Source organism: Pinus tabuliformis, chromosome 6, assembly GCF_031772625.1.
Source record: "Pinus tabuliformis cultivar Carrire ecotype Pingquan chromosome 6, CPIR1, whole genome shotgun sequence".
In the NCBI taxonomy this organism is placed as follows: domain Eukaryota; kingdom Viridiplantae; phylum Streptophyta; class Pinopsida; order Pinales; family Pinaceae; genus Pinus; species Pinus tabuliformis.
Genome location: NC_142292.1, coordinates 495,864,813 through 495,878,698, shown reverse-complemented (window position 1 = coordinate 495,878,698; position 13,886 = coordinate 495,864,813). Strand labels below are relative to the sequence as shown.

General features: G+C 38.0%; 1 protein-coding gene across 9 annotated transcripts in view; it reads right to left on the bottom strand.

The window, feature by feature from the left end:
- The window catches only part of LOC149259497 (protein NONRESPONDING TO OXYLIPINS 2, mitochondrial-like), a 50,362-nt gene extending 45,530 nt beyond the window's left edge, over positions 1-4,832 (bottom strand). For 3 of the 9 annotated variants that reach the window (XR_016257589.1, XM_089418485.1, XM_089418490.1), the window contains exons 1-2: positions 4,517-4,832; positions 3,932-4,092 (exon numbers count right to left, since the gene is read on the bottom strand). Coding sequence is in view for 8 of the 9 variants with exons in the window: in XM_089418485.1 (XP_089274611.1) it covers positions 3,942-4,092; positions 4,517-4,683 (318 nt within the window). In the remaining variant the exon portion in view is untranslated. The remainder of the gene's footprint in view (positions 1-3,931; positions 4,093-4,516) is intronic. The other 6 variants (XM_089418499.1, XM_089418497.1, XM_089418496.1 and 3 more) reach the window with 3 other exon arrangements.
- Between the last annotated feature and the right edge of the window lie 9,054 nt (positions 4,833-13,886).

The following is a 13,886-nucleotide window of genomic DNA, read 5'->3' as shown; positions in this document are numbered from 1 at the left end:
GATTGTGAAGCTTGCTGAGCCACTGGTTAAGGTGTTGCGGTTGGTGGATGGGGAAAGGTTGGCTATGGGCTTCATTTATGAGGCTATGGATCAAGCAAAGGAGCAAATAAAGACAGCATACAAGGATAGAGTGGCAAAGTATGGGCCCATTTGGGCAATCATTGATGAAAGATGGAACAATCAACTCCATCGCCCTATACATGCAGCTGGGTATTTTTTGAACCCACGGTATCATTATAGAGCTAAGGAGTCAGGAGCTTTGAGGGGGGAGGTCAGAGATGGACTGGTTGATTGCATTGAACGCATGATCCCATCGGAGTCTGATCAGCTGCAGATACATCAACAGGTCACATCCTTCAGCAATGCAACAGGTACCTTTGGGAAGAACCTAGCAAAGATTGCAAGAGAAGCAGATGAGCCAGGTAAACAAAAATTTCAATTTTCAATTTCTTAATGGTTTTACAGTTTTACTTTTTTTATTAAAGACTAAAGTTTGTTAAATCATTTATAATTTGAAAGTTAGATATAATTTGTAATTTTGTTGAGCTTCAGCCTTCATCTAACTCATAATTCATTACACTCCTATGTTTTTTGCAGCACAATGGTGGGAGGCCTTTGGTGGCCAGTGCCCTCAATTGCAAAAGTTTGCAATTCGTATTTTGAGTCAAACTTGCAGTGCATCTGGGTGTGAACGCAATTGGTCTGTCTTTGAGAGGATTCACACAAAGAAGAGAAACCGTTTGGAGCAAAAACGGTTGAATGATCTAGTTTTTGTCCAATACAACCTTCGGCTCAGACGGAACCAATTGCTGAACAAAAGACCTGATTCAGATCCCATTGTGTTGGAAGACATTGATCCAACATCAGATTGGGTAGTGGAGATTCGTGCACCAGAGTTTGATCCTGATGAGGATCTTGATGAACTTGAACTGGAACATCCACTTCAGCCTGTTCAGTTGAATGCAGATCCCGATCCACCAGCCTCAGTCTCACAGCTAGCAAGGACTCCGAGGAGTAGGACTCCAGTTGTAGGTGCTTCCTCTGCTCAGCCACGACAGAAGCGCAGCCGCATATCTACTCTATCTCAGCTTGCATCTGCTAGTGGTACTGGCACCACTTCTACAGTTGCAGTTGGAGACGATGATGATGAGGAGGAGGCATGGGGCCCCTTGTCTGACTCTGATGATGATGATGAGTCTGATCCAAAGATTGGTCGAGATGATCTTGGCTCCTCTGGCAGTAGCCAGTAGTACTAGTATTGGAGTCTGGTCAGCATCACAGTTTACTTTTGTTGTAGAGGCCATTTCTAGCCTCCTTGGTTATTTGTATTTTGTTTTGAGTCTTTCACTTTGATCATGTATGACAGTTGACTATGTAGCCATTGGGTACCATTTTGATATAATGGATTGGTTCATGAGCCTACTTTGATCATATGTTGTCTTCCATCTATATTATAATGCTATGTGTTTGGAAACATGAATGAAAATCTTTAAAATTATGTTTAAAATATTTAAAATTATGTTTTTTTATAAAAAAAATAAATATTTAATGTATTTTTTACAACGACCGAGTCATTGAAATCGACTAGGCCGAGTCATTACCGAGTCGGAGTCGGAGTCGGAGTCGATCCTCGGCCGAGTCGGAGTCCGAGTCGAAGTCGTAAAACACTGGTACATATAATATATATGCCCTATTGGACATCTCATAGAGATTCTACAACATGGCCCAAAGCTTGTTCTTGCTTTTAGCACTCCGGATATGAGGAATGATGTGATTCAACACAGTCAAGTTCAAGATGTATTGTGCATCTTCATCTCTTGATTGGTACTTTGTTAACTCAATTGCACAAATAGGTAAATCTTCTTTTCCCTCTAAAAGCTTTGACAAACTTTGCTTCACTAAAATATTATAAATTTGAAATTTCCAAATGGGATAGTTCTGACCATCTAACTTGGTACCAGCTCCCACTCCAGTAATCCTTTGCGTTGTATCAACTACAAAAGACTAGATTCAAATTTAGTTGGCTCCAATCTCATCAATCAATGTTCCATAATTGAACATGGCTCTAATACCATGTGAGAAATTTCAGCACTCGAACACTTAGAAGTTAGCACCGATGCCTTAAAATTTCAAGGGCAAAAGCTTAGCCGTGTGATGCACACTCTGATAAACACACCCAACTTATAGCATCTTTGATACCACTTGAGAATTTCAAGACTCAAGCACCCGTGTAAACCACTGCTAAATGTTGATTACGGCAAAGCACACTCATGGTTTCATCAGTGCCCAAATGTTAACACTGCACAGCTTCCTAACGTAGCTAGTTGCAACTTCAACATCAACAGATATCTGTCCTTTAAATTAAAATTATTTCCAATAAACATTCAAGATCCCCCACAAATTATCACGAAAAGTTAACTGAAACTCACAAGTAGATACTTTGTCTAAAGAAGCTTTGAACCTATATGAGAGTACCCTAGTTGTACTTGAGTACAGACGAGGTACTCTCATTTCAGAAGCTGAGAATCTCTGTATTAATTATTTTCTTGAGATGAGCGCTAAGGTTTCAGATCTTCTAGTTTGTGTGTAAATATTCTGGTTCTCTACCAGAATAAGCCTTTAATGTTTTTCGATACATAAGAACGATTGAATATTGTGAAGGCCTGTAATAAATAGACATAGTTTCTTTTTGAATAAAAGTGCATAAGCTGTATATGGAACAGTCTCCAACCACTCCAGAACAGAACAATGTATAATTTGATTTCTTTCTTGTAAATATCAAATATAAGGTTTTTTTCTTTAAAAAGATAGTTATCATGAACATTTCATACACGAGAAGGATCAAATAAATATAGATGGACTCATAGATTGAAGAAAAGCTTACTGTGTTAACTACAAAAACTGCAAGAGCAGAATTACATAGAGTATAAGTGTGCCTTCAACAACATAAGATCTCAGAATGTGTGGCACAACTAGCCAACAACTCTGATTAAACACTCACCTAATGAACTGATATAATCTACTGATCATCCTCAAATAGCGAGGTTGTAACATATATAGTCATCTGATGGATGATCAAGATAGACTTTGTCAATGATCAACTTTGACCAAATATTTCAGGTTTTCTCGATTAAATCAAGGTACTCCACGATTAACTGAATTATGAAATTTCACTTGATCATCTCCATGTCATCAATCCATGCTAGCTCGACATTAGATACCAACTCTCAATACTAAGCTACATCAGCTTCTGCACACCTGCATATTTGTGCTCGACTTCACATTACAGCTCCTTGATATCTGCACACCCAGAAGACTCAAGTGCGTTTGACTAGCTTGTCTTCAGTTCTGCCTGCACTAAGTTATAAGCCCTCACTTGTGTTTCCCATGCTCTTTTGTCCCCAGTGCAACCGGATTTCCAATTATGTTTTCCAACAATGAAATGGACAAACAATTGAATACCATAGATAAAGAGACACATGAAGGGAAACAAGATCATAGAGATGTTGAGGGCTAAGATAAGGTAGGTCTATTCTTCCATATGTATACAAAATCATATACATTTCCTTAGCTTCTGTTGACTATACACAGATTATAATAGTAGTTGACTAAAGACATATGACTTTAGACACGTTGTATGGTAACATATTAGTATTTCTTACTACCTATTAGTTTTACTTTGTATTTAACAACTCACCCAACCGACTATACTTTATGCATTAAACAACAGTAGTCTACACAATATGACCCCTCTAGGACCACGAGGTGCAGGTTTCAAAGGTTCTAGTGGATTTGAAAATCAGGCAAGGATTTGTAATACATTTGTCAATATGTACTATAGCAAGTCAATTACTTAGATGGGTAGGTGCTAGCACACGTGTGTGTGGAGTAACAATCCATGTGGGGAACATCAAGTAGGTCGCAAACTCACAAAATAAACATTAGCGTTCTGGAGAGGTGCAGCAGAGGGTACCCTGAGACAGCGCTCGAGAACTCCGAGAATTGACACTCAGACATGATGTGAGCCTGGCAGCTGCAACTGCACTGTGTAGAGGGACCAATGACTGAGCACAAGCCATCTCTGCAAACAGACTAACAAATGAAAACACAAAATCATAAGAGTTCACTCTAAATGGTATTCTCCATTACAAGAAATAAGAAAAGTCGGTGCCTATAACTGCTTATGTTGAACTCAAAACCATTAAAATTAAGCTGGCTATCATCTGTGGCATTCTGTCGCTGGGATCCATTATATGTTAAACTCAAAAATCAGGAATTGGGTCCTATGACATTAATCTGTTGCAGTGATTGATATATTTAGTTTAATGGAATTCATAAAATAGATGCCGGAATGACGTGTTTGTTTAAGTATTACTGAAATCTGATTTATGAACAGTGTTCCCAATAGCCCATTTGGTATGGAGCTTACCTAACAACCCATGTGTGGAACATATTGAAGCTGAAGGAAAACAAAGTCGACTCGTGAAGAATAAAACATTGATTATGATTAACATACCATGATACAGAGGTAGATCGACGGGGGGGTGCTGCAGTATCTTGAGCAATGCGAGCAGAAAATCTAGAGGAAGCGGCGGCCCTGCTACCTTCGCTGACCTTGACATTGAGAGCAGATCTGGCTTTGGCACAGATTGATCTCGTTAGAGATCCACAACGTTGTGCCATTGTTGTTACTTCAGATTCAATATCGAATCGGTCTCAAGGGATTTTATCTGCTAGGGTTTTAGGGAGGTTTATGACGTCGCGATACATGTTTATACAAGCTGATCTGATAGAGGACATATTACAAGTATTTTATGTTGTTTCCAAAACTTCCACCCATCCAGGAAAGATTATCAATAGTCCCCGTGTCTAAGGATAAAGTATCTTATTAGTGTTAATTTAAATTGGATGTTTCCGAGTTAAGAGCTAATCCATCTTGCTTTGTTCACAACCTATATATTTACACGTGTTGATTTTTATTAATATATTATAGGTGTTGATTTTGAATATATGAAATATATGTTAGTTTTATTTAATTGGGAAGGAAAAATATTTTATTATATTAATATATATTTTTTCTTCAAGAAATATTCACGTATATCTATTTAAAGGGATCACTTCTTGCCACTGTATTAGTCATCTTGCAAGCTTATTAGCAAAGCCTAATCTTGAGGGCGTTGAATAGAATTGACCTTGTTACCTCCCATTAGCGAGGTGCTTTAGCAATGAGAACTGGACCAATTGAGTTAACCCTCGGGGCTTGAATGCATTGAAATATTCGGGCAGATCCACCCAAATGGATCACATCCTATCGGCCTATTAGCATAGCCTAACCCCGAGGGCGTCGAGGGGAATTGACCCCGTGACCTCCCATTAGCGAGGTGCTGTCAACGACGAGGACTCGACCAATTGAGCTAACACTCGGGGCTATAATTTTTTTAAGTTTATTTAATTATCTTAATAAAATATAATTTTATTTTAGAATATTACATATCAAAAGTAGTGAAATACTTCATAATTTAATATGGAGAAATGTTCTTATATAACATTATATTTCATATTCCCGGATCGGGTTGTGTGTCAGCTCACAATTCCTCTTGGGACTCTCGTTAAAGGTGACAAGATGGGAGGCAGCGCGGAAGGGTGGCTCTTGCCAGTACATCATATGTGTGAATAGGGAGGTGAGGAGGTAGGTCGCGTGGGAGAGTTTAAGGCAGGAGTAATTCGTCGTCACGCGTTTAACCTCCAGGTGGTGAAGGCATGCAACCCATTCCATGCACTTGCTCTGTGGTATTGTGTGGTTTCAAGTGTCAAGCAAAGGTATCTAGATTTCTATTTTCTAGTGGCAAGCTCGACAGGGAGGCTCCATTTGTGGGAGGACAACGGCTTCGAGTTCATGGCATTGGTAACCGGGTATGTTCTATTTCTTTCACCCCTACCCGGCCGTGACAAATTATAATTGCAAATGTTGCATGCAAGGTAGTTGACCCCTCCTTCAATTGGATGATTGTGCGACCTAGAATTGCATGTTCGATAGGCGAGCATGTTTGTGTGGCTAAATTTTATCTTGCATCTGATGTTTCTATGTCGGTGTCCATCTTATATGGTATCTTATTGTTTCGAATGGGAATGTGTGGAACAATTTGGGTTACTTGTCTTTTCTGGAAGGAATACTCGTCCGATGGGAATGGTTGTTTCTGTGATTGGATAGAATGGCTTTTGAAAATCTCCTTTATCTCGTCATTTCTGGTTTTATATTGTTCTGGTGTGTTTATATATGGGAATTGGCTTGAGGAGTCGATTTGTAGCTCCTCCCTTCTGTGGAGACAGACCATCCTTGGTTTCTTTCTGTCACGAGAGGTGTCTGAGCACAAGGTGCTGGTGATTGGGAAAAAGCGACATTCGTGGTTTTCCCTCTCGACCTGTTATGCTCTTATATGCCGGGCATAATGTCATTTGCTTCCTACTCTTGTCATATGTATATGTGACAGGTCTAATTAATTTGGAATCTCGCTAAGCCTGCACGTCGTTGGTCTTGGTTTAATTGGTGGTTTGGGTGGACAAGTACACTGTGGTGAAGTGGTGGTTGCAAGATATGGTTTGGCCATCTCCGAGTGTTGGTCCGTCAGAACAAGGGGTCGGGGGTGCAATAGAAAGGTTGGACCTCAGGGTGGCCGAGGATCCTCCTCGTCACAACCGTCGAGGTGGAGTGGTCGAAAAATGGATGCCCATCATATCAATGCAGCGGCTCAAGCATATACTATAGGTAGTCTTGTGCAGGTGAGGCAGTTGATTGCACCTTAAGAGGCAGACCTCAACCAGTGGGTTGAGCATGAAGTGCAAATGGAGGATTGGCGTTTACTGGTCCCTAACCCAGGCCATATGCGAGGCAAGCTCACACAGTATAAACAGACAATGCATCTGTATTCATTGATGAAAAGTATAGTAGCTCGAGCTATTATGAACTCTACAAGTTCCATTAAATCTGGCCCGGGTTCCAAGAAATTCAGAAAGAATTCCAACTTGTCCAATTTCAAATTCAGCAGCAGAATGTCCGTCTTGGTTGTATTGAGAAGCACATTACGTGCCTTCCTCAATCAAAATTACTAGGTTCCTGTTGAGAATGCAACAAGATGATGGAGCTTAGTGAAAAGAAGTCGCCTTCACTAAGTGGGCCCACAGGTTATTTTTGGCGCAAAGTCTATTTTTAGACATATGGATCATGGTCTATGAGTTGCAGGATGCTATTTGTGGATGATTGGTCATGTTGGTAAAAATAGATGGACTTCTATTTTTAGACATATGGGCGGTTTCTATTTTTAGACTGCCAAGCTAAAAATAGAACAGTCAAATATTATTAGCTCATAATAATATTTGGACTATAAACATTATCTTATCCTCTTGGAGCACTTCAGTTTGAGCTACAGATGTGGCACATGCAGCTGTCAGAAGGAAATGCGCTTTTCTTATTAGTCAGTTGAGTTATTGCATGGTGGACTTCAGTTAGAACTCGAGTGATTGAGTTTGGTGGAGTTGATTGAGGAGTTGATGGAGTTGTGTTCAGTTTGACTTGGTTGAACTAGTTGTATTTAGTCTAACTGCAGAATACACTAGTGATGAGTGATGTGAATTAATTATTAATTAATTCACTAATTATTAACTCATAAAGCAACTAAAGAATACATCAGTTAACTCAGTGCATGGACAGTTCAGTGGAGACAAGTGTTAGAGGTTGAGATTGCTATCAGTTGTGACTATAGTTGTGCATGAGATTTGCACAATTAATGGATTGAGTATTGCCAATGAGGATTGCGTGGTTCAGCCAAGGAAATACAAGTTTGCTTCAGCCATTCTCATCTATTCTCATGGAGGATTGCGTAGTGGAGGTAGGTAGACAGTGGAAGAGATTTGAACCTGTGATTGATTCAGATCTGAGCTAGTTTTGTGTGTAACAGGTGGAGATAGTACTGAGTACTTGTGAGGAGTATTGTACTATGTATTGTTACATGTTATGAATCATTATAATATACAGATAGTGTGGGGTTTTCAACTGTATGCTTTCCCCGGGTTACATACTGTGTTAATGTGTGCATGCGATTAATGTTTCATTGTTTTTAATTCTGCAAAATTGATGATCAACGTAGAGGAGGTTATGTATTATGCATGTATTCCGCAATAGTGTATAATCGGGATAATCTCTGTGAATAAGTGTCATATTATTCAAAATTTCTATAGTTCCAGCGATGAGGACAAAGCTCCGGTGGAGTCCTCTGATGAATAGTAGCATGCAGTTTCCTTTTTGTTTATTTTGATGATGTATATGTCGGTTAGTAGTACTTACGTTAGCATGTTAAGGGTGAATTCGTTTATAGACATCCAGTCATACAAGGCTTTGTATGACAGACTTAAGAACCTTAGATTTTGGATGGCTTATAATGCATTACGATGGCCAACAGACCTGGTTTCCCACTAGGCAGGTTGAGACCACGGAACGTCTTTCATGATGTAACCTGCTTTTTGCAAATGAATGAATGAAAGGTCCTACTAAGCTTACAATATATATATATATAGTAAGTAGCTTTGAAGGTTATGTTTAATTGGTCAAGTCTTCGTCATTAAAGAACATTTGTTATTGAGAGGTAACGGGTTCATTTATCTCGACACTCTTGATGTTAGGCTCCATGGTTGAGTTGGCAGGAAGTGATCCTTTTGGATGGATTTTCCTCATACAAAAATTTTGTGGTGATCGTAAACTGTCGTGGATATTCCACTAGACAGCTCCTCACAACATATCTAATAATATTATATTTAAAATATGAGATTCTACACTATTACAAATTTATTTAATTTCTAGATATGTAAAATTAATTGTAATCACTGAATGCATGTAAAAGTAAATCAAGCATAAAAGTAGAGAACGACAAAATAATCTCACAGACACATAATACACAAGATATGCTCTCTGAAAAACCCTTTTGGGAGAAAACCCAGCTCGAAGGTGAGGTCGCTTCGCTCTCTTTCTCTGTCTAGAAATATGGATGCATATACAAAGAAGTAATGTATGTGGCATGTGGACTGCAACAGTGCACAAATCCTCTATGTGTGCTCTACCTCCTATCTCTCTTGGCTATATTTGCTCAGCTATGAAACAAAATGCTCTCGAAAGAATGGAATGCCTCTTCCTCCTAGTGGCCCTATTATAACACAACTCGATAACCTACTAGTGGTTAAGTTTGACTACATCAACTCTTAACTAGAGTTACAAAATAGACTCTTCTAGAGTCTTTTACATCACAAACATGTGGCTATCCCCTTTTCCATGAATAATGGGGGCTGACGTGACATCCTCCTGAACTATAGGTGTGAAAATAGGAAGGTCAACTTCTGAGTGGCATAACTTTTGCATACGGACTCTGATTGATGTGATTCTTGCGTTGTTGGAAAGATTTCTGTGTGTAGAATAGCATAAAAAAGTGTTGCGCTTTAGCGGCAATGTTTTACCCCCCAAAAAACGTCATTTGATGCCTCAAAATGCTCCCGAAAGGTTTTGGACCTCGTTTCGCCAAACTGGGTTCGGCCGGTAAAACCGGTCCCGTGAGCTAATTCCTCCACTTTTTCCATTCCAAATGCATCGAGATGGATGACAAACAATATAATGATCCAATTCAGATCATGTGGACATAGCAGTCACCGATCTATGGGGTTCGTGAACCACGTAGAAAGTATATATATATATATATATATATATATATATATATATATATATATATATATATATATATATATATATAAGACTAAGTAATCACATCTAAAATAGTTAAATATTTCTTAAATTTAGAATCTAGATGTATCGAGTACAAAAAGGGATTAGATTTTCTTAACATGTGAATTTCTTAATATATGACATGGAATTAAATGTTAAAAACATACTAAGAAATATAATTCCTTTTAAATAGTTTAAAAACAAAAACACCTATCTATCCTCTTTCTCTTGTGTTATAGTATATCATTTGTTCCGTTGACTCAAACTTTCTTAAATTATATTAGACATGTTATGAAATTTTGGTTTTATATTTTTTCATTTTAAAATAAATTGTAATTTCTATGTTCTCCAATAAAAAATATTAAATGAAGAATGGATGTCTCAATGTCAACCTAGTGTGTTTGTCAATTGCATTTGTTTTGGGAATTTTTGTTTGCAGTCACCCAAGGGCTTGTGTCTTAGGCCTACGGCCCTAGGCCGCGATTTCTCTAATTTTCTTTTGGATTTGGTTCGTTGTCTCGATTTCGGCCAGGGTTGATTTCTTTGTAGGTTATGGCTCAACAACAAGATCTAAGTGCTCATCCGTTCAGGAGTTAGTCCTTGATTTTTTATTTGCGCTACCCTTTAGGATTTTTTGGCCAAGCAGTCAGAATGGCTAATCCGACCCATGACTCTCAGCTCTCCAAGGAGGTCGTTTCCTTTAACAACTTAGTGGCTAACAACCCTAAGTTTCAAAAGCCCCCTCCTTCCAAGTTTGTCAAAAAGATCAATGAAATTCAAAATATCGTGATCTCGGCTCCTCAAGCTCGGACTAGGGCTTTGCAACTTACAGAACTTGGGTTGATTGGGCAATTTACATGCATTTAGCCTTCCCCTAGATCTGTCAAAACATAGATTGAGACAAACCGGAAACAAAATATGAAGGGGGATGTTGTTTTTTCTTTTGTTGTCAATGATTTCTTCACTCTTTACTTTGAATTCAAGGAGGATCAGGATCTGATCTTTAGAATCAGTCCATATTTCATGGGTCCTTAAGGGCTATATCTGGATCAGTGGAAATCTAATTTTAACCCTGATTGTCACATCCCCACTATCATCCCATTTTGGGTCAAACTCCCATATCTTCCTCTACATTGCTGGAACAATGCCACTTTTAGATTAATAGGAAATTTTTTGGGGAAGTATTTCGATTGTGCAGAGCCTATAGAGGGTTTATTCGCTTGTGTGAGAATCTGCATAGAATTTGATATAGAGAAAGGGCTCCTGATACTTATCAATCTTTGTATGGATGATTGGACTCATATTCAGGAAGTCGATTATGATTAGCTTCCCTTTAAATGCAGGATTTTCCATGAATATCGTCATTTTGCCAAGAGTTGGTCTAAAGCCCTTGCAACAAACGAAAATCAAGGAGAACAGGGAGATCAATGGTAGAAATCAAAGAGAAGAAAAGGATTCAACAAGTAGCAGGCCCCTCAACAAGGAAAAGCACCCCTGCATTCCAAAACATCAAGAAACAATAACACCTATAATTCAAGCAAAGAAACACAAGTCAATCGAGTATCTAAAAGGGCTCAAGAAATAAATTTGATGCCCTAGAAAATCTAAATAACGAAGACAACCCATCTCAAGAAGTGTAGGAGCATGTTAGACAAGAAGATGAGAAATCTTTGATAAAGGAGACGCAAGCTCCTAAAGACTCTCAGGAGTCCTTGGGGGAACCATCAGAAGATGAGGAGCAGGCTTAAATTTCCTTGAAAAAAGTTACAAGTCAGATCCCCGTGGCAAGCTTGGTAGACGAGAAATATGAAGCAGAAAAATCTAAGGAAATGGATCAGGAAATTAGATGAAAAAGATGAAAAACCAACAGAGAAATAAGAAAAGAAAAAAATGGAGCAAAAAAAAAAGGGTTGGGTTTCCAAAATACCATTCCTCGCCAGTTAGCAAATCACAGGCACAAAGAAGGGAAAAAGGGAGTAGCAACAGGCCCCTCAAAAGGGGCTTTTAATCCCAAAGGTAGATAATGAATATTATCTCCTGGAATTGAAGGGGCTTTGGTTCAAGGAAAAGATATTAGAAGCAAAGTTGTTAATTTTAATAGAGAAAACATTTGTTTCCCTTTTCCAGGAGACAAAATTGGATAAGAATGCCCTTTCACCTATTCAGAATGAAATTTGGAATAAGAACCTCCTGTTATCAGTCAACTCTCGAAGAGCATCTGGTAGCTTGGGCACTTTTTGGGGTCTGGATCAATTTAAGCTATTGAATAGTAGAAAGTCACAACACTAGATGTTTCTACCTTTCAAATTATTGCAACAAACCAAGTATGCTCTATCATAAATATTTACATGCCAATTTATTTTAGATAAAAGCAAGAATGTTGGCATTCTCTTATGGAACTCAAGGATACTAAATTTGGGGAAAACTATAATATTGGAGGAGATTTCAATACCACCCTTCTCCAAAAAGAGAAGAGAGATGAGTCGATGATAAGGGATCATTTTCAAGAAACCATAGAAGATTTGATTTCATCTCTTCAACTTCTAGACATTAAACCCTCGAGGCAGTGTTTTACTTGGAATAACGAAAGAGTTGGTCCTGGTCATATCGCAACAAGGTTAGATTGGTTCTTGGTCTCTGATCTTTTTCTTTCTGCAAATATTCAGCTTCAATCTTTTATCCTCCTGATAAAAATTAGATACAATTTAAGGCCTATCTAACCATCCTTCAGCACATTAAACCTCTCTTTTTGCATTGGAAGACATATTTTTTACTTTAATATGTTCATCAGGAAGGTTTAGAGATAATTGCATATTATGTGCCTAATATTATTTCTTTTTGTAGAATATTGTGAGAGTATTGAGTAGATTATGAAGACTTGGAGGATGAGATAATCTAGGGACTTTCTCCTTGCTATAGGATGGACCACGATTGGATAATAAATGAACAAGATATTATGAAATTATTGAACATATTATAGAGCTCCAATAATTGAGAAAAATTTAATGCAAATTCCTAGTGTTGAGGACTAGATCTACTTTTTGAGGGATTTTGGAGGGGAAAGTTGCCTCCTTTCAAGGATAATTCTTCCTCATCACTTTGTATAAGTACCAATTCTAATTTGCCTCTAATGGCATGTATTTATTAGTCTTTTTGTGGAGAAAACTTGTTACTTACTAGCTCCACTTTCATTTCTAGCAAAGATGTAGTTGGATTGATTCAAAACATGGAGTTTGGTGCCACTTTTAGCTTCTAAAGCTTGGTTTCCTTCATAGGACTCTGAGTATCCTTGGGCTTGGCCATCCCAAGAGCCCCGGAGCCCTGTTGTACAATTTATTTATTTTCCTTGAATGTATTTTTAACTTGCATCTCTTATTTCTGCATTTACTATTCATGCTTCTTTTGGTGTAGATCATATTGGTTAAATTATTGAAGTGAGTTGTTTTGCAGGTTATTTATAGAGTCACAAGAAGATACATCCTTATAACAACTTTGAAAATTCATATTCATCATTGAACTACTTAGATTGGTTTACTAGTTCACAACTCTAGAATTTCTGGAAGTCTCTTGTAGCAAAATAGTAGTCATCTTATGCTATGTTTTAGCACACTTTAATGAGGCTATCTTGAGTTGATTCCACTTGGATTGAGTCCTAAAAACATTCAATTTAATAACCAAAATCACCCCATAGCATTTGCACTTGATTAGGTTAGGAATTTGGTAGGTTAACTAGCTAACTAATTCTTGAATTTATAGTTTTTGTAGTAATTTTCTGTTATTTTTTAGCATGTTAAAAGGGTATTTTTGAGTGATTTCACTTGGATTGGAGTCTTAGGACATCTTACTTAATAACAAAATTTACCTCGTATCATTTTCATTTGTGAGATAACTCAGAGGATAGACTAACTGGCAGACTATGTATTTAGTCTTTTAAAGTATAAAAATCAGAATCTTTTTGTGGTGTGAAGGTGCTCCTCTGGATTTCCAGGGTTAGCACTGTCATTAACACTCCTTATTCTACCACCAACTCCTCCTTTCTACCTCAACAACTCTTCTAAAACATTGTTCACCAAGAGTACAATTCTGATTTGTTGAAGGCCACCGTGTGCATTGTTCCTTGTGC